The 26,109-nt window shown below is 42.2% G+C and overlaps 2 protein-coding genes and 1 long non-coding RNA gene across 7 annotated transcripts in view; 1 reads left to right on the top strand and 2 right to left on the bottom strand.

Moving 5' to 3' along the window:
* The window catches only part of rasgrf2a (Ras protein-specific guanine nucleotide-releasing factor 2a), a 28,784-nt gene extending 20,961 nt beyond the window's left edge, over positions 1 to 7,823 (bottom strand). For both annotated transcript variants that reach the window (XM_084383745.1, XM_084383746.1), the window contains exon 1: positions 7,090 to 7,823. In XM_084383745.1, coding sequence (XP_084239871.1) covers positions 7,090 to 7,368 — 279 coding nt within the window. In that variant the 5' untranslated portion in view covers positions 7,369 to 7,823. The remainder of the gene's footprint in view (positions 1 to 7,089) is intronic.
* Positions 7,824 to 12,942: 5,119 nt separating this feature from the next.
* LOC311275241 lies at positions 12,943 to 19,789 on the bottom strand. 4 transcript variants are annotated; one of them, XR_014624841.1, is made up of 5 exons: positions 19,392 to 19,789; positions 17,401 to 17,457; positions 16,962 to 17,036; positions 13,640 to 13,690; positions 12,943 to 13,551 (listed from the first exon to the last, which is right to left on the bottom strand). It is a non-coding gene; the product is annotated as an uncharacterized lncRNA (long non-coding RNA). The 4 variants fall into 4 exon arrangements; XR_014624842.1 differs by lacking the exon at positions 17,401 to 17,457 and having other exon boundaries at positions 16,962 to 17,070; XR_014624843.1 differs by lacking the exon at positions 17,401 to 17,457 and having other exon boundaries at positions 16,962 to 17,057.
* On the top strand, positions 17,014 to 26,069 carry ankrd34ba (ankyrin repeat domain 34Ba). Its single transcript, XM_084383595.1, has 2 exons — positions 17,014 to 17,084; positions 23,156 to 26,069. Exon 2 carries the CDS (start codon positions 23,204 to 23,206, stop codon positions 24,821 to 24,823), a length of 1,620 nt encoding a protein of 539 aa, XP_084239721.1. The 5' UTR covers positions 17,014 to 17,084; positions 23,156 to 23,203; the 3' UTR covers positions 24,824 to 26,069.
* Positions 26,070 to 26,109: the final 40 nt, after the last annotated feature.

Below are 26,109 nucleotides of genomic sequence, written 5' to 3'. Positions count from 1 at the left end.
CTCAGCTCTGCAGTGTTTTAGCGTCTTTCAGCTCATTGTTTTGGCAACTTTTCTGTTGTAGTTCTGATGATAGTTGTTGTGTATGGTGTTATTCTCTGATATCAGGAAACTTACATGTGCTAATCTCAGCAGCACTTAAGTTTTATCTAAGTTAATTAAGACGGTCAACATGCTGTACATGAATGTGCGAGTGTAGATGTTACATTAGTTTGTAATGGGTTAATGTTAAACGCTCACAGTTTGTGTTTATATTTATTATTCGAAGAGAATCCAGAACAAAACAACGGTCAGACTCTGCTGTTATTATTGATGCCATGGTCTGCAGCAAGCAGCAAAAATGCTTTATAGCAAAGTTTCCTTAATCTTCTTCCATATAATTGTTTTTTTCAGAGTCAACTGCACATTTTTATACTTTTTTATACAATTAAAATAAAAATAAAAATGCAAATCCTTTCACACCGGACAAAAACCCACTAACACCCGGCTGTAAAATGGGATTTAATCTTCAAACTGATGATAAAATCATTCCTGGAACATAAACTGTACTTGTCTGAAGTTGTGCACAGCTGTCTTGACGTCATTAAATGTTAAAATCATTCGGGATAACTCTTCAAACAGATCTGTGCAACAAGAGCGATGAATTTACCCTCATCATCATGATCATCATCATCATCATCCTCATCATCCTCATCAGACCTGAACTAAACTGAAGAGGTGCTTCGTGTCTGAGGATGAAAAGATTAACGAGCGATTTGTTCACAGTTCATTTCTCTTATAAGCTACAAATCAGGAAGTTGTTTGTCTCTAAACAACAACAACAACAACACGATACAAGTGGACACACAAAGACGATAATCGCCTCAATGAGTAACGTCGGCTTTCAGCCGGGCTTATGTTTCCAGTTCATTAGGCAATAAATCACAGCAGTGGATTTTATTATCTCACACTGTTGTTCATATTTAATACTCTATTTAACTCATCTCAGACTAATCTAATGAAGGGGGTGTTACAAACAATGTGTTCACTGGGTCAACACGAGCCGCCCAGCTGGAGCCCGTCGTCGCTCACTGATGCATCTTATAAAAGTGATAAACAATAAGAGCAACTTCGAGAGGACGAGACTGAGAACAAAGAGCACAGAAGCACATTCAGCATGTTTAGATCAATACGCTGATCACAGTCATGTTAATGAACAGGATCGTCCTGAGCCGAGTGAATAATTAATGCTGCTGCCAGAGTATCTGCAGAGAGTGGACATCAAATGATCCAGTTATCATCTGCAGCCGAGTGCTTCGATGCTCTCTGATGTTTGTTTGACTTTAATGTCGCTCCATTAAAACGTCGGCATCAGACTCAGTCAAAATCACAGAGCGGCCTTCATCAGACCGACTTCAAACACTGACTGTGTCGTGAATGCTGCTTGTTGTCGTCTGGATGTTAGATGTTAGGCTGCATCTCCACACGTGAAGGACCACGACACGATGTCACCTCCACTCAACATGTGTAAATACTGATGTCAGCGTGACGACTGGAGAAAAACGCACAGATCAGTTTCCTACAAACCTCACGTTTATGCCATTCAGTCGATTTTTCCCACAAAAATAAAGTTCAGATTACGGCACAAAGGAAGCACGTCTGCCACTGCACAACCAAAACAGGAAGAGGTATCGTTTTCCCCGGTCACTATCCTCAGAAAACAACTGGAACAACTGCAAAAGAAAAGGAAGGTGAGGAGGAAAGTGATAGAAACTGAGGTAGAACAAGATGGAGAGCGCTCCGGTGTTGTGTCAAAGTCTGTTCCCACGTTGACATGTGTTTCCTCTCACCACCGGGACTCGGGACGCTTCAAACCCGCCGTTCTTTCTGCGAGATCAGTAAGAAAGAAAACCTGCCAACCTATTAATAAACCGGCTGTTTTTACTCTTCATAGCACGGCGAGCAGGGGTTGTGTTTGTGCTTTGGACAGCAGCCAGGCTGCCATCTGTAGCCATGTTGCTAGTGCCGTGTTAGCGACGCCGGTGCCAACAGAGCCACAGAGAAGCACTCGGAGGGATGAAAGTTGAAAAGCTGTCTGTTTACACTTTAAAGGCTGCGACACACCAGGCCGATGGTCGGCTGTCGGGCATCGTCAGGGCCGTCAGTGAGTGTAAAAATAAAGGGAAAGTATTCATGATTTTAACCATCTAGTGCAGTTTCTCCTTATTTTTCACCTCTGCCTCTTCACCAGTGACATTTTCAACTTTTTATCAGACATATTCTCCTTTAGGAAGAGCTGTATTAGCGAGAGTGGTGTCAAAAATATGAGCTTGTTGGCCGCGTGGTGCGTTCAAGTGCAGCTTTTCGGCCGAGATAAAGGAGGCGCGAGGCGACGCAATGGTCCGCCTTTGACGCAGCTACCTCATTGAGGTCAGTTTGATGTGTCGGGACCTCGACTTCCCAGTGAAGACGATGACAAACACTTCAGGCTCTGAACTAGTTCCTCTCCATCGTACCCCGACCCCTCAGCCTCATTAATTGTCCACTCTGGAGGGTGTCGACCGCAGCTTGGCGGTCTGTCCGGTCTGGTTTCCACAGGCAGCGCTGACGGCAGCGAGCAGTAAACGGAGGCTACAGTGCAGCAGACCCCCCGTGGCTCTAATGCCAGGCTGTCACACTGCAGCGTCGCAGCTCGCAGCCCCGTCCTCCCACTGAAGGTTCAGATCATCACACTGTGTCTGCTGATCATCTCAAAGAAGGAGGCTTTTGAAGTAGTCAGGTAAAGTGACAATAAAAACATAAATAAATTAATATGTGAATAAATGAAGTGATTAGCCGATTAGCTCATGAGCTGATTAGCAGAACATGTAGCAACAAAACTTTTAATAAGTTTATTTTATTTAATGATCAAGGAAAAATAAAAAACAACATTTGCTCTCAGCAGCTTCTCTTGTGTTTTAAGATAAAATGTGATCAATATTATATTTAGATGAGTTTAGGAAGATTAATTAGAGTATAGGTTCAGGTGTGGGCTTTAATAAGTTCATACTTCTTCTACTTTTCATGTTTGTAAACAAAGTCATCAAGTGTTTGACAAAGTCTTTCGCTTTGTGCTTTTTATTTATTTATTTTTATTTCTCGTCAGTCGTTTCTTGTTCTTTACATATTTGAAATAAACATTTTAAATCAAATCAATCAATCATAATCAATCATTGTACAGTATATTCACTACTTTGGAGTTTGGTGTTGAAGGTCCAGCAAAAAAAAACAACACACAATTTGAGGGCTTCGACTGCTGGGAAGCATTTTCTGACATTTGACAGCCCAAACAATAATCAATTAATCGGAAAAAGTAACTGATTATTAAAATACTCACACTCACTGCTCCCTGCAAGTGTGTGTGTTAAAGTGTCAATGCCAGATTACGTCGTTGTGTCCTGCTCTGCATCCTGCGACCTTTACCTTTGACAACAGGATTCACACACAGGTGAGCTGTTGGACAAACACAACACGAGACGCTGCAAAGATAAACGACTGAGACGGGGAGTTCACAGGTTTACAGCAGAGAGGAGGAAATTAATCCAGCCGGACACTTTTAACCGGATGTTTAGTTCAAAAGTTAAAGATCATTAGCAGGTATAAACAATTTGGTGATTTTGGTTTAAACCAGCTCAGTTTGCCTCTTCTCTCAGGGGACGGTCCTGTGGAGGGTTGTGGATTATTTATATGTGTTTACATCTCTACGTTTGCATAATTAAAACACAATAATGCCGTTTTTCTCACGAGCTCCTCGCCTGCCGTGCCGCTAGTTACAAGTCAAGTTGCATTTGTTTTTACAGTACGTCACCGAGGGAAGAGCTACGTGACTAAGTTGGCTGCATCACTGTGTTGGTGCGTTCACGTGGCGAGGATCCGTTAGTCACCGAGGCTTTGTGAAGTACGGAAACAGCAGTAGAGGGACATTAAAGAAGATGGTAGACACCTTCAAAATCGATGACGATCACAGCTTTTCCAGACTTCACAGCCCTCGCGTGATAAATGATTTGACACGATGCAAAGGCTACATTGTTTGAGATGGATTTAACTATGTTTGAACGTAAAGGAGGAACAAATCAAGCCTGAACGATGTGGGAAACAAATCTAACTGCGATTTTTCTGACCGATAATCACGGTGTAATAGATTTAAAACATGTGATGGAGGAGAAATAATAACTGATCTACATTGTAATGAAAACACAAGAACTCAAAAGATATAAATTGCCACCAACAAGTGTTTATTAATATTTTTTTCAAGTGGCCCTGAACGTATAACAATCACAACAACTATCGCAAAACTTGTGACTTCTGGTCCTGACCCTAACCCTCCTTCACGTCTGGTTGGCGAGCATGACTGTAGCACTCGTCAGACGGCATTAATTTAGTAAAACCACTGACACACGTGTTTAAACGTGGGTCAGACGCGCATCCTGCAGCTGATCCCGTTGTTTCGAATCGTGATTTCGATTTTAAAATACATTTTTACGTGTAAAGTAAAGTAAAAGTAAGTAAGTAAAAGTGCCAAAACTCGACAAAGAGCATCACACAGAGCAAACATACCCAGTCGAGTCTGAACTGAGAGCACAGGAAATAACATATCTTATATAAAAGTTTAGTTTTTGTTCTGAGTCAGTTTCGTCTTGGATCTATAATATTTAATCTCTCCTGTTAAATATCAACAAATCACCCGATAACTTCAGGACAGAAACATACAACAACGTCCTCTGAGCCACCTCCTCCTCTCCTCCTGACGTCCTCTCCTCATTAACCTTCACACGGTCCCTCACTTTGCAACAGAAAAGCCAAAACATGAGAGCAAAACTCACAATAACGCTGACAGAGAGAGAAAATGTAGCTACAACCATCATCACGTCAGACTCTCACCGTACCGGAGCAGATTCACTGTTACAACACTGAAGCTGTGTGAAGTCGAGACTGAGTGATCGATCGACCTGCGTATCGATCAGAAACAGCAAATAAACCGGATCGAACGTGTAAAAAGAAAAAGAGCCTTTAACTGCGTCTCTACATGAAACCAGCTGCTGATGGAGGAAACATCTTCAGGCCCCGCAGCGGCACAGACAGGAATATGGGTCATTTATAATTAGCGTTTAGCTTCACAGAGCTAATATTTTTATAAAAAGGGATAATTCTGTTTGTGATTAAAACTACGAACAGTCTGCAGGCTCTTCATCACGACACGGGAGACTGTGATGCAAGTTTCAGGACGAGAAGTCTGACAAAGACGACGACGAGATGCTGTATTGTTGTTTTTGGAGCTGAAAAAATTAGATTATTTATCGATAGACCGATAATTAAACAGTAAATGTTATTTAAAAGTTATTTTTCAGCAGTAATGTTAAACATCCACTGATCCCAGCCTCTCAAATGTGAATATTTTCTGGTTCTCCTCATCCTCTTTAATAATAAACTTAATAAATTGTGTGTTTTTAGACGGTTTATGAGGCAAAATAGTCTTTGGCACAGACAGTTCATGAACCAAATGATTAACTGAGAGAAAAATCTGACTAATCGACAGTTAAATTACTTTTATTTGCAGGATACTTGAGTTGAGATTCTCACAGCAGGCTGCGTTCAAGTTCATCTGTGTGTCAACAAACAGAAATATTGGGAGTTTAATAATCAATCTCCTCCGTCCAGTGAGCAGGATGCTGAGTGTGATTACTGCAGTTATCATATTTTTCCATTATTGATTAAGTTGTTTCTCTCAGTCCAGCACGACACCTGCTGATTATCTTGTTTCGTGCGACGAACAGACAACAAACACAAACGTGACCGAACTGAAAACAGTCGTCGTTCGTTTGTCGACTCAGCAGCTGATTAATTATCAATTCAGCTCCGGCTCTCAACCGAAACAGGCGGTCTGACTTCCTCTTTTCGTACAGCGAGCGTGTTTTATGATAAATAAAATCATTTATGAATAAATCGTGCACAGACGAGCTGACGAAAGCTGATTTAATCCACTAATTGAGTCATTTTTTCTCTGTTTTGCTTGAAAACGGCCTCATAAGTCGGTTATTGTTTCATCAGTCGACTAAATCGTTTCACATCTGGTTTGAACTATTTCAGTCACAAACAAACGGCTCTGTTCCTCTTTCCACCAGTTTTATCTATAATATGTTTATTTATATCATGAACAGAGAAGCTGTGTTCACTCAGCGTCTCATTTACTTTTTATCTGCAGGATAAAAAACTTGAAACGTGAATTATTTTCATATTTTACTTTTTTTTTTACATACTGTGGACTTTTAATGAAAAAGGCACAAAAACAAACTGATAAATCACTTTACATGTAAACAGATGTATTATAGTTGTAATTCTTAAATTTTTCTGTTTTACAATTATATTTGTGATTATCAGTAAAGATTTGTACATTTCTATGAGCACATCTGCTGTTTTTTTGTATTTTGAGCACCGGGCAGCTTTATACTTAACAAAATTAATGAAATTAGTCATTTTTTTGTCATTTTTGCTTGAAAACATTTAAATAGTTGCCAGTTACAGATTTATTTCTTACATTTTTCTGCTGTAATTGTGTGTAAAAACAGTGAAACAATATTTTTTATAACCTCCAACTGTTACAATGATATTTTGAGTGATTATCACAAAAGATTTATCCATTTTTATATTCACGTGTCTTTTTTCTTGTATTTTGGCTCCTGGCAGCTTGTTAAATTTACAACATTAGTGTTTTTTGTTATATTTGCTTTAAAACATTAGAATAGTTGCCAGTTCTTACATTCTCCTGCTGTATTTTTGTGCATAAACAGTGAAACTATATCTTTTATAACCCTGAACTGATCTATAATTATATTTTGAGTGATAATTTGCACATTTTGGAGGCTTTATTTCATTGTTCCTGCACTTTTGGGCTCCTGGCAGCTTTAATCTTTGTCAAACTGATAAAAGAAGTCAGACCTGCAGCTGAGTTGAGGGATGATGTGGAGTAAAGACAGTTTAAAAGCTGAAACATTAAAAACTCATCACCAGCCTCCGTCCTTTAACTCTGAACTGGTCTAACTGGTCCCCCCTCCTCTCCCAGGCCGGCTGACCCACCTGCTGTTTCTCCATGGGCTCCTTGCTGATGGCGGACACCTTGGGCGCCGGTGCCCGCTCGCACGTGCATCCCTCCAGCAGGTAAATCCCGGAGGGCCTCGTGCTCTGGTCGTTCTCGAAGTAGAAGAGCACGTTCTGGTAGAGGGCGAAGTACTTCTCGGTCCAGCGGCTGTTCTCCGTGGTCTTCTTGCTCAGGAAGCCGCGCTTGGCGCCCTCTTTACGCGCCACCACCGACAGATACAGAGCGTGGCCCTCATTGTACCGCACGCCCTTCTGCATCTTACGTTCACCCGGGTTGTGTTTTGTTTTTTTGTTTTTTATGTCGGTGCCAACTTCACACAGCAGCCCGGGGCATCACATCACATCACCGGGCGGTCACTGCCGTTATTATTAGCGGGAGCGCAGCAGAGAGAGGGGGAGAGAGCGGTTAATGTGTCCGCGTGCAGGAGGAGTAATCCAGGCTTACCATGGTAGAAAAAGTTGGAGTGTCCGCGGCGCAGCGCGCATCACACTCACCGAGCAGCGCGCCGGATCGGGGCTTTAAACGCGGGCTGGTCCTACCGAGCAGAGCCGCGGGGAAACGCTTCACGACGTCTCCATGCTCCAAACTTTGGCGACGACTCACCGACCCGCGTTTTGTTGCGTCCCCCCCTCCCCGTTAAAAAACGAGAGCGCGTCTCGTCCCGTCAGCTGCGCGGAACAAAAATAGACTGAGGGAACAGACGGTGAAAGCAGAATCACGACGGAGATCAGCGGTAATCGGCTTTGACACCAACTTAAAGAGACAGGTCGCTGCAGCCCGCTGCGCCGCGCCGTGACGCGCCGTGCCGTGCCGCGCCGCGCCGCTAGAAACGCCCTGTGCAGGTGCGCAGGAGCGCGTGAAGGGGCCAAAAGTTGATCACGGATCCAATCACAGCTGGACAGGTGTGCTTCAGTCCGTTAGCCTCACCTACAGGACAGCTTCTCCGTTCTTCAAACATCTTTACAGTATGATTCATTTTAGTTTAGTTGAAACAGTCAAATAATCAATACAGGATCAATAAAGACAGTGTCTCAGTTACAGGCTGCAGCTAGCGACTATTCTCATCGTCAGTTAATCTGTCGATCGTCTTCTCGATTAATCGATTAGTTGTTTGATCATTAAAATGGTGAAACGTGTCGATCAGTGTCCCGAAGCCCTCAGATGTCTTCAGCCTCATTATTTAATGTGTAAAATTAGTGGAGTTACCCTTTAACCTCCTCCACCACAGTGACATCATTAGGAAGAATAAAGTATCTGAAAATTAAAAACTCAAGCACAGTACAAGTACCTCAAAAATGTACTTAAGTAGAGTACTAGTTTCAGTCCACTAGAAAAAAACAATACTCAAGTAAAGTACGAGCACATCAGATGTGTACTTGAGTACAGTACTGAAGATACATGTACTTAGTTACATTCCAGAACTGGAAAAAAAATACTCAAGTGACACAAAACAAAACACAAAATACCTCGAGCAAGTACCTCAAAATAGTAGTACAAGCACCTTAGGTGTGTACTTGAGTTAATGTACTGTGTCACCTTCCAGCGTCAGCAGCAGTCAGCTGGACTTCATCACAGTAAACTGAGATATATATATATGTATATATATATATATATATAAAAATGATATATATATAAATGTACTTGGACAAAAGCAGAAGTTTGTATTTGTGTCAGCTGGCGATTCGCTTCAGAGACGATGTTTCTTCTGAAACCATCGTTCAGCCTGAAAGAACAGATGTTGTTGTGCTTTAGTAGACTGTGTGTGTGTGTGTGTGTGTGTGTGTGTGTGTGTGTGGAGACAGATGTTGTGTGTGTGTGTGTGTGTGTGTGTCTGTGTGTGTGTTTTGGAGCTAAGCTGCCACAGAGTTTGCCTTTCACTTCTGTTCATACTGTACATGATCTGGTGACTGATTGGTTGTCTTGTGCCGGGGGGGGGGGGTTAGAGAGGGAGGGGGGGTATTAAACCCTCGGAGACTCCCTGTGACCCCGCCCCCCCCTCCGGGTCAGGTCAAGGTCCGGCTGTGGTCGGTTCTGAAACATGCAACAGTTCAGCAGCCTGGACGTCATGTAGCAGAGCGACACCATCAAAAGACACAATGTGACAGACGAGTCTCTAATCTGCTGTGATGAAGTCTGGCTGATGTAACTGAGTACTTTTACTCAAGTATCACTGTGATGAAGTCTGGCTGATGTAACTGAGTACTTTTACTCAAGTATCACTGTGATGAAGTCTGGCTGATGTAACTGAGTACTTTTACCCAAGTATCACTTCACTGTGATGAAGTCTGGCTGATGTAACTGAGTACTTTTACTCAAGTACTATATCAGTTTACTGTGATGAAGTCTGGCTGACGGCTGCTGACACTGCTGGAAGGTAACACAGTACATTTACTCAAGTACACGTCTAAGGTGCTTGTACTTTGTATTTTGAGGTACTTGCTTGAGGTATTTTGCGTTTTATTTTCCGCTGATGAAATGTAACTATGTACATCTACTCAATTACTCTACTTAAGTACGATTTTGAGATCATTCTAGTTTACTTGAGTATTTCATTTTTCCAATGATACAATGTAACTAAGTACATTTACTCAAGTTCTTATCTGAGGTGCGTTGTACTTTTTTTTTCCCAGTGCTGGAATGTAACTAAGTACATGTAACTTAAGTCTCGTACTCAAGTACATAACTGATGTGCTTGTACTTCACTTGAGTATAATTTTTGTCCGGTGATAGAATGTAGCAAAGTACTTTTACTCGAGTACTGCATTTAAAGGGTAACTCCACTAATTTCCCACACTAAAGTGTGTTTACGGGTCTCGGGAGGATTTTGTGGCTCCAGATGAAGCTGCATGTAATCTGATAAATTACCTCCAGTGATGTCACTCAGTGGCTGAGTTGCATTGTGGGTAACGTAGGCACCAGGGTTTGAAAACTAAGGAAGAATGTGTGGAATAAAGAGGCGATATCTCTGGATCTGCTGCATCGATTTTTGTTTTTAAACTGATTTTCCTCGTTCTTTTAAACCTTCATCAAGATAATTAATTGTCTGTCAATAAATGAATCAATCAATCAGCTAGAGATCCAGAGTCTCGTATGTAAACAGGTAACTACTGAGCTGGCCCATTAACCGCAGAGGTAGATTAACCTCATCCTGTCGCGTCCGATCACTTCCAAAGCTTCAGAGGCCGAAGCTGGTGTCCGCAGGCAAACGGAGGAAAAGCTGACAAATGAAAAAGTCTCATTGCAGCTTAATATCACGAGCGGAGCTGCACGGGGAGGAGCAGCAGAGGAACAATCCCTGCGAGGTTAGAGCAGAGGACAAGGACACGTTGCATCACCGCCAGCCACCACACACACACACACACACACAGTTTTTCAGCATCAATCGTTCCTCCGACTGTCATTGAAACAGCATATAACAAATACTTCGCTTGAGCACTTTGATTTTATTCTTCTTTTTAATTTCAGTCCACTAAATATGATTTGTAGTCCATCTCGTGCCGGCCGGGCCTCCGGGACGAGCGCCAGGCTTTGAAGTCAGTTTTCGTTGTGGCACAACAACTTAATGACATCGTCACGTGATGCACTGGGGCCCAAAAACACTTCCCATCAGCTAACATGGTGAAGGAAGCGTCTGTAAAGCGGTGGATCCACCATATGGTCATTTCATCCTCTCATACGTACGTCACCTCCTATGTATCCGTACATACCGCTGCTGGGCTGCGTAGATTTTACGCCATGTTGACCGAGAAAAGAAAGGTCGACTGGCGATCCGTTTGTTCTGAGACTAAATGTGAATAAACACATTTCACATCACAAATAGTTGTTGGACTTATCATTAAAGGCACGCTATCGCTGCTCTTCCACCAACACTAGCAGGCCTACACAGGTTTTATGAAGTGCGTGCGGATCAACCCTAACTCCATTCCCATCTTAGATTTTTATCTGAAGCGTTACGTTGTACGTCAGGAACAAGGAACAACACCAAACAACAACAGATAGCATCTCAAAGTCCTTTCTTATTTACGCACCAACACCACCAGATGCTGATAACGCATCGTCACTTCGCGTAACGGGAAATACATCAGAATTTAGCGGCACATCATTTAAAAATGTACTCCCAGGTTGTTGGGCAGCCACCGACCCAGAACCATCTTTCTCCAGAATCGGTGGCGCCCAGAAACATCTCGAACACAATGCGAAAGACAATAAAAAGGAAAGATCCGGATCTCTGCAGACACCGCCACACACTTCTAGTCGGTCGAGTCTACTGCTTTTTCCAGGAACATCCTGCATAGTGTACCTTTAATATATAAATATCATTCAATGCAGCTTTAAAGTGTTCGGTGTGGACATCGTTCACTGGTGGATCTGTGAAGCTCTTTCAGTATTTATCCAGACTCCAGGATGATCAGCTGGAGCAACGACATGAACAGTTTTATTCAACAGTGATGTGGGACGGTGGGTGGTCTTGGGTGGAGACATAAGGGGCTTTAATAACAGCACTCTCATCTGTAGATATAGCCAGCAAAGGATTACAGAGGATTACTATCACAGTGTGTCTGCCACGATGACTGCTGCACATGAACCAGCGGACATTACTGATCACGATCTGTCGTGTAGTTTACTCTGCTGTGGTGCACGATATAGATCATAATATTCAGCTTTATTATTATTAAATACAGTGTTTATCAGCAGCGTCTGTTATGTGATGTGTTACTTTAAGAGAGGAACCAAGCGACTCCTCAACAACAGCGGCAGCACTCCTTTAGTCTGTTGTGGTCTGAAAATATATATTTTTTGTGGTTTATCTGGACTATTCTTGTACAACATGACACATATTTCTCTGAGAAATGTTCTTGTTGTCTTCTGTGTTTTGTTTTTAGATCTTCTGTAAAGTCTGTCAAAGCAGCAGCCTGAAGAAAAATCATTAAATTCACTGACAAGGACAAAAATAAAGTCTTCCTAACACCACCCACCTCAGGATCCTTTCTGGTGAGTGAAGCCTCCGACGTTACAGGTGAGGCCCGGTCCAGGCTCGTCTGATGTTGGTGCCAAGAACTGCTGCCATCTTGGCACCAACACTGAGGTTGATCCAAACATCTGCAGACAGGAAACCCCTAAAAACACACAGCAACAGTTCAGTTAGTGAAGAGTCTTATTGTGAACACATGAGCATTTGTTGTCCTCGTTCCTCACTGTGTGTCTAAAGGTAAAGAAATGGGAGATCAATAAAGTCTCATTGATACAATGAATGAATCAACTGATGACTGATGTTATCAAATATTTGTACCACAGCGGAGTAGAAAGTGCAATATTCACCTCTGAACTGGAGTATCAGCAGAATAGTGGAAGTAAAGTACCTGAAAATCGTAAACTCAAGTAAAGTACACGTGTAAATGTATTTAGTTACTTTCAGTAAAATCCTGTTTTTATCTGAAAGCATGAGAAATGATGAGATCATGAATTGTAGTATAACAGTGACAGGGGTCAAGTAATTTTACTTTTATACTTCAAGAACATCCTGATTGTAATTACACATTTTTACCAGCGACATCTTCGATGCAGGACTTTTATTTTTAGTATTATTTTGGTATTTTATCTTTGCTGTGTGGAAATCGTTCTTAAAAGTCTCCAGCTTACATTTCTGGGTGAACTGCTCCTTTTATTTCTATGCATCAGCATCAAGTTATTAGAAATTGTTATTTCAAATGTGCGTCTGCCTGAATATCTTAATAAATGAACAGACGACCGAGCGTCTGAGCAGAAACAGGTGTTCACATGTGAGAAGACGCTTCGGTCTCTCAGGTAAAGACGGTTGATATTATGAAGACTTCAGGTTTTAGACCTTTAATATCTGAGCTCTGCGTCTAAAACAGCGTAAATACAAAAAACTGAAGTGTGTTCTTCTCCTGAGAGGACAAACCAAGCAGGTGCCTGGTTAGTCATGATGGCTAAACATACAGTCCCGTGGGTGTCTCCTGTTTCCAGCTGAGAGTACTTGTCCACAGTGCTGATTTCCATCTGAACAGGGCAGAGGCAGAGCAGGTAATGGCCGCTCGCTCCGCTTCACGCTCAGGACTCCAACGCTGCAGAGCTGAACCGAGCCGGCAGGTCTGCACAGAGGAGCCTCTCCTGAAATAAAGACCTGGCAGACGGATTATTAACTGCGTGTGTTACTCATTCGACAGTGTGACAAAGAAAAGCAGCTTCTCCCCCAAGAAGCCTTGAATATGAAACAAAATAAGAATAGAAACTGATAATAAAGAGAACGAGACCTTCACCCAGATGTAACCCTGATAAACCTGGACGACATGCAGCGGTGGGAGAAGCATTCACATCCTTGTACAACTATTAGACCAATAGATACTTCTGATATTATGTTTAATCAGTGGCAGATTTAAGAAATTTGGGGCCCAAGGCAAAGGCAGGCATGGGGCCCTCTGAAATGAGAAGACAACACACAAAACAACAGGTCAATTATACAGACACATACATTTTAACAGAATACACATGTATTATGTGTTTTACCTGTTGTCCCTCTCTTCCTGTCCCTTTTTCACGTTGTCTCTCTCCCTCATTCTGAAAACAAACACACACAAAACACAGTATAAGGCTCTGACTCAGTGGTGAAGTGTAAGTATATTTACTCAAGTGCTGACGTAGACACTTTAGGATTTCATGCAACTTCAATTTTGTCTGCTCCGCTGTATCTCAGAGGCAAATACTGCACTTTCTACTCCACTACTGTGCATCATTTACGTTGCTGGTTACATATTTCAAACCCTTCCTGCCCAGTGAAAACCATGTACCCTCAAAATGATGATTTAATGCTAATATTTGTGATAAACTGAAAGAGTCTTCCTTTGTGGGGCGACTTCTTCAGCCAAAACTCTTTAAAAAATCGTCTTGGGGCCGCTGGAAAATACATCATGACAAGACTTCAGTGAAGTTAGTTTTAAGTTGGATATTCGACATTCGCAAGCCACTCCAACATTTCAAGTGCACCCGTATTGCAGACTTTACAGTAAACACACGGAGAAGACGGCTACAGCGTGTACCGACTTCCTGTTTTCAAAATAAAAATGTGGGATATTTAAAGCAGAGACACTGTGTTTAAAGCTATTGAGAAGCTATTGAGCTGAGATGCTAATATTTACATATAGCCTAAAAATTTATAAAAAATATTTCGAGATGTAAAACGTAAAAACAAGAGGCGTATCTCATGCAGCCAGTGTAGTTACATGATCCCAACATGATTTTGAGTCAACTGATCACATGACCTGGGAGCTATTGAGCTAAAATGCTAATATTTACTTATAAAAATGAATAAAAATTATGAACAGAAGTAAAATGTAAAAACAAGAGGTTTATCTCATGCAGCCAGTGGAATAACATGATGCAACACTAGTAGTCGCTTGTTTCTTTTATGTAAAAATGATAATGTTTGTTCCTTTTAATGCTGCCTGGGCCTGGACTCCCCTGTAAAAGAGATTCTGAATCTCAATAAAGGTTAAATGAAATAAAAAATAATAAATTAAAAAGAGGAGATTTCTGACTCAGTTTGAGAAAAACCTCTTTTTGAGAAAACGGCCTTGGACGCTGGACGAAGCCAGGCTCAATATTCTTGTTTCATTTTGTTTGTATAGTCACTTTTTCGACTGAATGATCAGAACAAACCGCTCTATAAAGACCTTTTTAACCTTATAAAGTAAATCCCCTCTGCTCAAACAGCCTGGATTAAAATGTGAAGATGAAATAAGAGTATATTTGTGTTTAGCGACAGACATAAGTTGGTTCATCTATTAATTCTTCTGTAAATGAGCCTTTTCCTGTGGTTATGCAGCCTCATCTGCAAAACTCTTTGGGTGAACTTGTTTGGTCTCAACTCTGAGAAGCTTATTGTGGTTTTTGATGTGAAATCTGGGAATGAAAAGTAACTAATAACTACAGCTGCTGGAGGAAAAAGTTAAAATATTTCCCCTCTGAAGTATCACAGAGCAAAAGTGGGAAATGGAAAGTAAACGTCCTCAAATTGACAGTTGTAGTACATTTTACATTTCATTTTATTCCCTTGAGATAACGTTACTGAACTAAACACGAAGCGTCACGTTTAAAAATCAATGTTTTCTATCTCGTTGAGTCAAAGTGAATAAATTAAAATACCTGATTAGTTTTAATTAATGCAGACTCGTTCATAAACGGTGTGTGTTTATTTAGTTATTACATATAAACACAGTGGGGAGCTTTACTAAGTTACTAAAACATTGTGTTTTTCAAGTGTTTATTATTCAAGTATTTAAAAGTACAGTGTTTCAAATTGTTTTTTCTTGTTTCCTGTAATAAAACAAACATTGACTCAAAGGGACTTCACTTAAAAGTAACTGATTACCTCAAAATTAACAAGTAAAGTAAGACTATAAAATTTAAGTTGTAGGATCTAAAAAGTTTTAACAACTTAAAATTATTAGTCCAACTTTTAAAATATGCAGCGTGATAGAAAAAAAGCTTATTGAACTTAGATTAGATGGAAAATCAACAGCACATGTAATAAAAAAACTTAAAGTCGACGTTTTCTGCTAATTCTTTAAATAGGCTGTGACGAAATAATAGAAACGCCTGTAACACAACACAGTTCAACAACACAAACACCTAAATCCTCCCAAAATGATGCTACAGTTAATTCAACACCTCTTTCAAAGAGCTTCAGTAAAAACTGAGCATCAAAACCTTCATGAAGGAGGATTAATGTACGCTGTACCTGACAAACGGGTCAAAAACTAAAGCTCATTGCAGATGATGGTCAACTGTTGTGTGACGCTGACATCTGGTGGCGGCGGAGGAGGATTTATGAGCTGCTCTGTGAAGTCAGAGTGTTTCTATGGCTACAGAAAAGTGATGGAAACCCTGCACCACGGTCTGGACAATTAACAGCTGGGGTGGTAACAGTCTGGGCAGAGAACACAAAGAACAGTGTTTTTTTTTATTACAAATCCTGCAGCAGAGCATTTTGTTTTTCATCTTCTGGTACGTTCAGTCTGGGCTGAGCTGTGTGATCAGTTTTAAAAAAGGATATCGATATATGATGATACGACACAAGCGTTGTCTTTTTACTGGTTTTAAAAGCTGCATTACAGTAAAGTGATGTCATTTTTTGAACTTAACAGACTGTTACTGACACATTACTCATGATTATTTATCAGAATACTCAGTGTGTTAATATTTCTGCTCCAATAATCGTCCCCACAATATCGATATTGAGGTATTTGGTCAAAAAAAATATCATAATTTGATTTTTTTAAAGGAGATTTTAAAATTGTGATATTTTAAAAAGGTCATAATTCAAACATTCTCCTTATTATGATATAATTAAATCATGTACATGCTCAGGATCTCATTCAAACACACACACACACACAGAACAGTTCCTCTCGCACAATTACAACATGTGCCGTCACTCGGCCTCCTTAATGGTTGTCATGGAGATGTCATTGATAAGGTGGACAAAATAATTCTCCTTCTTTCTGAGCGCGTAACTAAAGAAAAACTCCCGTGAAAAAAACGGCAGTGTGACAACTAACGAGGGCCCCGTTTGCTGAATCAGACGTCCTTTAATGGGAAAGACAAGTCAGACGTGCTGTGTGTTGCTATAGAGCTTCACCTTGTGTGTGTTCGTCTCTGTCAACCTCTGCTGCTCTAACTCTCCAGAGCTGCTGCTGCTGCTGCTGCTGCTGCTGCTGGATTAACCATTTCTTAGACCTGCCTGACGACAAGCCAGCATCACTCTCTCTCACACTCACTCACTCACTCACTCATCACACTTTGTCTGAGGAGCAAACACAATCTGAAAAACCTTGACTGCTGCAGCTCCTCCCTCCGCTGACTTCAACCGAGCGCTGCCTGGTCACAGAGGACGTCAGTCGCAGCTCTGCAACAGGAGAGTAAATGTCTGCAAGAGAGGACTGATCACAGGTTGGTGAGTAGTATACACACACACACACACACACACAGAGATGTATCCTCAACAATTCCTCAACTTCACGTCTTCCTCTCGTGACCTTTTCACATGAACTGGTTGAGGATATTAAAACATGCAGAAGCTTTGTGATGGTTTAAAGCGATCATATTTAACCATGTTGTGTTATCCTGCATTTTTAAAATCGTTCCTGACGAACACACAACGTCTCGTTGAGAGTGTGTTACACAGCTTTGACACACACATGCATATGTGCACACACACACACACACACACACACACACACACACTGGCAGCGGTGTTAGTGGGCTCTTACAGAGGATGAGTGTTGAGCTGAGCCTGTTCAGGTGAAGTGGAGTTTTCTGTCCTCGATCTGCAGGAGAAACGCTGCAATATACTGTCGTATGTGAGCATGTGGTGAATGTGCAGACGCTCAGCTTCAACCTGAGGGTTTCAGGTGAACAGTGTGGGGCATGTGGCCCTTTTTACTCAGAGTTAGGAGACGATAACCCAAAGTACAGCTGGACGTGTGTGTTACTGTTAGTTAATGTGCCGAACAGGAAGAATAGATTAATTTCTGAGCTGATTTCAGGTGTTTCTCAACATGACGACTGAAGAAATGTCGACACCAGTGAAGCTGAAAAATTAGAATACATTTAATTAGAACCAAAATATTATGAGTACTGAAATCAAGCACATACTGTACTTAAGTACAATTCTGTGGTACTTTACCTGAGTTTTTACATTTAATGCTGCCCGTTGCTAGTTTACGACATTTAAGAGGGAAATATTGCATTTTTTAAACGCCACTATTTTTATCTTAGTTATATTTACTTTACAGATTTAAATCCTGAAGGAACAACAGGAAATAAAATATCATCAGCTCCACCTCCACCAACTGTAACATTTTAAATGTTGTTTACATGTAATGCATCAGTACTAACAATAAAAATAAATCTCTGCAGAAGCTCTGAATGCAGCACTTTTACATGGAGTATATCTACTTTAACGTAGACGACCACAAGAAACTTTTGTTGACTTTGTTTCACCATCGTCATCTTTGTTGTCGTCATCAGGGGCCGCCAGAGTCAACGAACAATAAAAGTTCCTGCAGCAGCTTTGAGTTAAAGTGACTACAAGGTACTTTTAAGTGTTTATGAAACAGTCTCATGATTCCTCCGATGATTATAAATCACCTGCAAAAGCAGACAAGATCATCAGCTGCTGTTTTTATATAGTTATTATTATTAATGCCTGTGCTCGGGTCCGATCACATAAATATATTACTTTACTTGCAAATTGCTCAAAATGACAGCAACCTAATAATTAGCAGGTAAAATAGTACTTAAAGTTAGCATGTTAGCGTTATTTTCTTATTAAAATAAGTGTTGAATAGCTCTATGCTCCAGCAGTAATAAACCTGTGTCTCTCCTCCCATTTTGGCGAACCATTTGTCTTTGACTGTCAATCACAGGCTAACTTCAACCAATCAGATCATCAGTGGAGCCAGTTGGTAAATCAAAAGCCCCCCATGCTTTTCTTCACGCTTCCCTCAATGAAATGCTACAGCAGCTACGCTAACCTCATGAGGAGCAGCCATCGTTGTTTTCAAACGGACGGTCACTTCTCTCGCTGGTTGTAAACTACGCTTGTAGCTGCCAGTAGTTCCTCATAGCCCGGCAAGATCACGTGATCATGTCGCAAATCCATCTGACTTGAAAGGTAAAGGAAAAGTCAGGGTTTCACTGAAGCATCCATGAATATCGGTACCAAATATTGGGCCAATCCATCGAGTAAATGTTGAGATATTCTGAAAACGTTGACCGTCAACAGAAGAAAAACACCATCACAACATGAGAGTTTAGTAACAATAAGAAACCCGTCCAGCTCTGTACCAAAATGTTTTAATGACTCAGTGATTGACCCGAGCAGCAGTGATGGAAAGATGAAAGCCTCGACCAGAAAAAGGAACAGCGTGATTAAATGGATACCACCTCCACCTCGTCTGTCAAACATGGTGCAGGTGGTGTTTTGTCTCAGACGTGTGTGTGCGGCCACTAAGAGCTCGGTCGTGTTCGGTGGTTGATGTCACTGCTGACGGCAGCAGCAGCAGCAGGATGAAGAAGCAGGAGAAGACAGAAAACATGTCGTCTGCTCGTCTCAGAACCAGTGCATCGAACTGGACGCGAGGAAAATGTGACAGAACATCTGGAGGTGAAGACACCGAGACTCTGCTGACGTCTGTGGGTCGTATGCTTAAAGGAACAGTTCACCAAGAACATGGAAATCCAGTTGTTATCTACTCACCTTCGTGCTGATGGAAAGTCGGGTGAAGTTTCGACGTCCACAAAACATTTCTCAAGCTTCACAGCAAAAAAAAGAGTCGCAACATTCTCCTTAACAACTGAAGTAGATGGGGACTTGTTTTAAAACAATATAAAATGGCTCCCAAAATGATTTGAAAAGACCTAAATCTTCACCATAGATGCTACACTAAAGGCGGATAGGACCCGGCTGCAGACTGCAGAGGTGGAGCTGGTGAAGTTCAATGATTCTGGTGTGAAAATGCAGGAAACAAAAGGCTGACAGGCAAAACAGGAAGCAGGCAAGAATCAAAAGTCTAAAAAAATAAAGGGGGAAAGTTCAGGAAAACAAAGCAAAATGAGCCAGAAATAGGATTAGAGACGCTACAAAGACAAACTGGCACTGAGAGAGTAAGAGTGAAATATATTTAGTAGGAAGAGCTAACAAGGGACAGGTGACACTAACGAGGGCAGGAGAGACAATCAAAAAGGAGGGAAAACACAAAGGAAGAGGTAAAGTGACTGAATGTAGAGGAGAGGAGAGTATTTCAAAATAAAACAGGAAATGAAACGCATGGAACAAGGTTGGAGAGAGGACGTCTGTCAAGTCTGACAAAATATCCCTGATGATGTCATGATGATTATCTCAGCTTTGTCTTGAAGGATTCAACAACAAAGACACTATCAAGCTGCATTTTGGGAAGTGTAGTAACCACAGTTTCTGTCCCGTACAGCTGACACCACATGCTGCAAGATTCAGTGACGTAATGATCTCGACCTGTTTATTCTGACCTCTAGTGGTTTAACTTTGACTCACTCTGTTTCAGTGATGTAGAAGTGTACTCTGTGACATTGTGACATCACTGGTGGGTGTGGCTACTTATTAATGATGATTACATTTTAATCAAACAGCAGGAAATAGTGCATTTGTTGGGGACCATCTTTAGTAGCGGATTAATCTACATTGTTTTTCTTTTATTATCATTATTTAATGACAAAATAAAAATATAAAATATCACCAGACTTGATTAAAAAGCAGTGTATTGATTTATTACCATGTGGAAAACTGGAGCATCGCTAACAGCAACACGCGCTATAAATACATGCTGAATGATGTCGGACGCTCGTCATCACGTGATTTCCGCAGAATGAGATTGACACGAGAAGATAAACACACGTATGAACTAACATATAGACGTGATGCGTTTAAGGACACGACAGGTGGAAACACTCATTACTCCAGTAGAAGTACAGATTACTTGTCTATAAACAGACTCCGGTAAAAGTAGAAGTACTGATTCAGCTTCTTTACTCCAGTAAAAGTAATAGAGTACAGGCTCTGACATGTACTCAGAGTATCAGAGTAAAAAGTCTCCCTCTGAAGGACATTTGTGGTCCAAGCTAACTGAAGCTCACGTCATATTAATATAATTCAAAGACTATTAAAGTTAAAGGTAGAGTCAGTAGGATTTGTCCCAGCTGTTCCTGAACGCACCACAAAGATAGTTGATTGTTGAGTCTCATTCCCAGGACGTCAAATAGCCACATGTTGGGTTGGTAAAGCGTCCCGAGCAGCAACAAAGAGAGAAAATAAGTAACTCTCTGCAGATACGAGACACTAACACGCCTTTTCTCCCCATTCCAGCCCCCCTCTCTGTCTGTTTACGTCTTCTTACGTCTGAAATCAGTCTTGTGATGTTGGGAAGGCGGCGTGCGATGATGCCAAATAAAAAATAATCTATAATTCACCTCAAATGCATCAAACTAAAGTAACGAGCCTGTTTTGAAAATGTGAGGAGGAGAAAGTTCAGATATTTGTGTTCAGATGTAGAGAGGGAAAGTCCAGTACAGATACCTGAAACATGTACTTTAGTACAGTAACAAAGTATTTTGTACTTTGCTACTTCCCACCTTTGGTTTTTACAGAGATGTTTGTCCATGCATCATTCACAGCCTGATTATAGACACGTCATATCTAAAAACTTGTTTTTTAATGGCTGTTGACAACATTTCATGACAGTGTTTTGCAGCTCACCTGATCTATTTGTGTCATTTTTCATTAGACTCACTGATTATTGTCATTATTTTATCGTTATATCGTATTTTTCTGTGCAGCTGGCAGCTTTTTTTCCGTCACATTGAGTCTCAGAAGACGTGTTTTTATCAGACACGTCTAACCCGTCTCATGATGCATCAGTGTGTCATTTACTGTCATTACGGCTCCATTATGGTTTGCTGCAGCAGACGTTTATGGGCCCGCTGCTATTTTGCATACCGTTGCAACATGCAATATAATGCCTGTCCTTTTTCTAGATGTAAATCCCTGCCAGTGTTTCAGTTTCATGGGCTGTGACTCACACGGGAAAATGTTATGTTACTGTCTGAGACACTGGTAACCGCCACCTTATCTGCTCTAATAGAGAGAGGCAAGGACAAACAGTACAAAGGCTGATAGAAAGTGGCTGCCTCTGCTGGTGCTGCGGAGGACGAGCGAATGAAAAGAAAAAACGCTGAATGGATCCTATATGCAAGCACAAAAAGACAAGAGAGTTATATGTGCTGCCTTTCTCAAACCTGAAACTACATGTTTCACATACGAGCACATTAACTGGTTAAGAGAAAGAAACAAGGAGCATATTTTTAATCTGAGAACAGAAAAATGTTACAGAGCACTTCAATCAAAACATTATTTTTTATTTTTGTAATGGACATTTTGTGATTTTGTGTGTATGAGGCAGATGTCGAAGGACGTACAAGCAGGAAATATTAAACCAATGCATCATAAATAAATATATCAAAGAGTGAAATAAAGGGATAAAGTGGATAAATGGCGCAGGAGATCGGGCTCCTGCTGGGATTTGGGGCCATTCGTGGTAAAAGGGGGCCATAATTAAACCAATATGTTCCTGCAAAACCACAGATATGTTGTTTTACATTTGTTTAGGTTGAATTTTCCACCTCTCTCTCGTCACAACGCCGTGCTTATGCTTCGTTTAGGTTGATGTACAAAAACCACTTTGTGAGGGTTAGAAAACATCATGGTTTGGTTTAAAATACCTGTTTTGTTCGCCAAGAAATGTCCTTAAAAATATCCAGTGGTGTGATTTGAACTGTGGTCAGCTGTTTGGCTTCCTTGTTGGCTTGTAATAAAGCCACCACCTTCCTGTCCACCTCCTTACAGATGTTTGTTGGGACTCATAACACCTAGTTTGAAATTGGGACGGCCCCTGACAAACATCTGGGCGTCTGAGACTTGCATGCTATATCTTATTTGTGCTAACAGAAGGCCTGTCCTCGCAAGTCAGCAAAGAAAGACCATGAAATGATGGCGACATAACCACCATCACCAAGCACATGCTAGCCAGTGACCAGGTGCTTCATTACCATGAATACATCCGAGTCAAAATGGCTCTGACACAGCACAAACTAACTAATGTAGCCAAGTTGCCGGCTGGCACCAAACAAATAATCCTCAGCTAGCTCATCCTAGCTAGCAACATTGTCCTGTTTTTTATTTGTAGCACCATCATCATCATGTTGTCGTTGATTCATTACTATGAGGACTGTGGCTTCCCTCCACCCAAAAAATTCCTACGTCAAACCCTAACGCAGATATCCAACGACCAGCCACCTCAGGATGTTGGCTTAAATTGAGTAAACATGGGAAAAAAAGGAATGATCAAGTGTTTGACCTGAGAATGAATGTGTGTCTGTTTCAGGAATTATATTTTCTTTAATTTAAAAAGTCCTTTTTGTTATTTTCCACAGAAACCTGTCCTACTAAATCTCTAAAACCGCCATCTGGGACCAACAGAGATGGAGGGGGAAGGCAGTAATCCCGGGGTAGCGATGGATTCAGGTAACCCCTTGCTAAAAGCAGTATTCCTCCGTCGCCTGCGACTCACACGGCTTCTCCTGGAGGGAGGCGCCTACATCAACGAGAGCGACAGCCAAGGCCAGACTCCCCTGATGGTGGCCTGCAGGACCCAGCATACCGATGCCCAGAGCGCCAGCCGGGTCAAGCTGGTCCAGTTTCTTCTGGAGAAAGGAGCGGACCCCAACATCCAGGACAAGGAAGGGCGCTCTGCGCTGATGCACGCCTGTCGGGAAACGGCCGGCCCTGAGGTGGTGTCACTGCTCCTGGCTAGCGGAGCGGACATTAGCCTGGAAGATCAGTCCGGGACATCGGCGCTGGTCTACGCCGTCATGGCTGGAGACTGGAAGGTTCTGAAGCTGCTGCTCGACACATGCAAGGCTAAGGGGAAAGAGGTGATCATCATAACGACGGACAAATTCCCATGTGGAAAACTGCAAGCCAAGCAGTACCTCAGCATGCCTCCCCTTGGTCCTGTTGATCAGACGGACAAAACGGCATCAGCAGCTCCGGCGTCGCCCTCTGAAATCCAGCTCATCACTTCCCCCCAGTGCACGTCCTCGTCCTTGTGTCCCCCAAAGCCTGTCTTCTCCTTTAAAGAAGCCCAGTCCGGTGGAGTGAGCTCCCATCCGTGTTCCCCATCACGGTTTCAGAGGTTCGGCCAACCGGCCGCGTGCGGACTTCAGCAGCCCCTCCTGAGGTTGAACTCTGAGCCCTGGCTGAAGATCCCATCGTCTCTGCTCATGCAGCATCCTCATGCAGGCTCATCTTCAGAAAACAACAACCAAGCTGAGGAGCTGCCTTTCAGAATTACCAAACTGGATGAAGACAGCATAAATTCAACTGACAGCTTCAAATGGTATGAAGGAAGATTGGCAAGAGAGAAAGGAATAGAAGGAAAGAATGAAAGTGCCAAACATGCAGGACAGAAGATGTCTTTACCAGGTCTCCAGTCACCCCACTCTGCCTCCCACCCTAACCTCCACTCTGTAAACCTTGGGACAGATTCAATCAGCTCCTCTTCCTCCTTTTCTGGTGGCAAAAGTCTCGGCACTCCCCTTCACAGCATGGCCTCGTCAAGCCTTCACAGCATCATCCAGAGGCGCAAGCTTGGCGCAGACATCTACAACTCTGAGCCCCAGCTAGCTCTAGACATCCAGACTCTCCCTGAAGAGTCCCAGCAGACACCAAGAGACCCAACAGATGGCAAGAAGCTGGCACCCTTACGCTGCTCCAGCACACTGGGCTCGAGGGAGTCGTCGTCGATGTCAGGCCCGAGCAGGAGAGTGCTGTCTGGGTTTGAGCGCAGAGGGTCTGGAGCCTTCTTGTTGGACCACAACTCCCAGGCCAGGCCGAGATCTCTACCACCTCTGACCCTCAACTCCACCCACAACCCCGTCCTTAATGTTTATAACCTCGGCTCCGGCGCCGGAAGCGGTTCTGAGCCCGGCCTCAAAGGTTTCCTTCCCTCTGCTCCTCCTGGGCACCCCAAAGAGCTGACGAGGAGGATGCTGCTGAGGAGACACTCGATCCAGACCGAACAGCTCAAAACCACAGCTTGAAATTCAGCCAGTTCACCGGTGTGTTTTCATGTGAAATGTTTTGTTGTGTGATGTAGTGTCTGTGTTGTGAAGCCGCAGAGGATGTATAAGAAAAATATACGATCCATATTAAGGGTGTCGCGATTTCAGTTTCAGTCATCGAAATCAAAAGCAGGACTGAGATGCGAGTACGTCGATGTGCGTCGATATAAATGTGCTATGAAACGTTAGCTTAGCTGCTAATTGTGTACGTCGTCTGCAAATCTCATTTAAAGTAGTTTAAAGTTCAGAGCAGGACTCTCGCGTTTCCTTTTTTCGAGAGTAACGTCAGCTCACCGCTTCTTCTGCTACTGGATCCGTGTTTGCAAGGGACAAACAACAACATGTCCAAAAACAACGACAGTGCACCCGGGACGAAAACTGGAAAAAAATGGAAAACTAAATAACTAAGTTCACGGGTAGCACGATGGTAACACTCACCTGGAGAGACGGTATGAAGGCAACGAGGAGGAATCATGTGGGATTGCATCGAATACAGAGATGCCAGAGTATATATAGTATATTTTTCCCCTACCTCGCCTGCTTGCACACGTCAGAAGGAAAATAAAAAATGTTTTAAAGACGATACAGCTAGCTTAGCGTTAGCATGCAGCTGCACTTCCAGACACTTACCCTGTGTGCATGAAGATCATCATCTGACCAGAGGAAACCCCGACAGCATCAAAGATGTCACGTTTAGATTCTTTTCAGAGATCCTTTATTGATTTGTTTGTGAAGAGGGTTCACTCTGGACAGATTTGAGAAACCGAAACTTTGTAACAAATCGAATGTCTATCTTTTGTTGTTGATTGTTGACTGAAGAGAATCATTTCAACTCGTTTAACCTGCAGAAAGAAAACAGCGCTGTTGTTGATTTGGAGAATCGTGACACCCTTAATACTTATCGATGTAACGTACAAACTGTAGGTACGCTCCTCTGCTTTAGTGTGCTGTGTGTTGTCACTGTGCTCGTAGCTTCAGTCTGCAGCTTTTATGTGCAACACTCCCTTAAAGCTGCTTGGAGATTCTTCGGCCACTTGGGGGCAGCAACAACATCTGACATATTGTGAACAGTCCCTTTAAAGTGTGCAGAATTTGACAGTTGTACCATCATAAGATTCACTGTGGAAGACAGCAACATGCCCCGTAATCACTGTTCTACACATAGCGGCTTTAATCAACAGGGGTCGAGTCTTGAAATTGTTTTTCACACACGCTATTTGCACAAGGAGTCTGAATTATATGTCTGTGAAAAGCCATTGTCAGCC

This window comes from Pagrus pagrus (genome assembly GCF_965226575.1).
Source record: "Pagrus pagrus genome assembly, chromosome: 19".
Lineage (NCBI taxonomy): Eukaryota > Metazoa > Chordata > Actinopteri > Spariformes > Sparidae > Pagrus > Pagrus pagrus.
The sequence above is the reverse complement of the archived record's forward strand: the minus strand, read 5'-3'. Positions and strand labels throughout refer to the sequence as shown.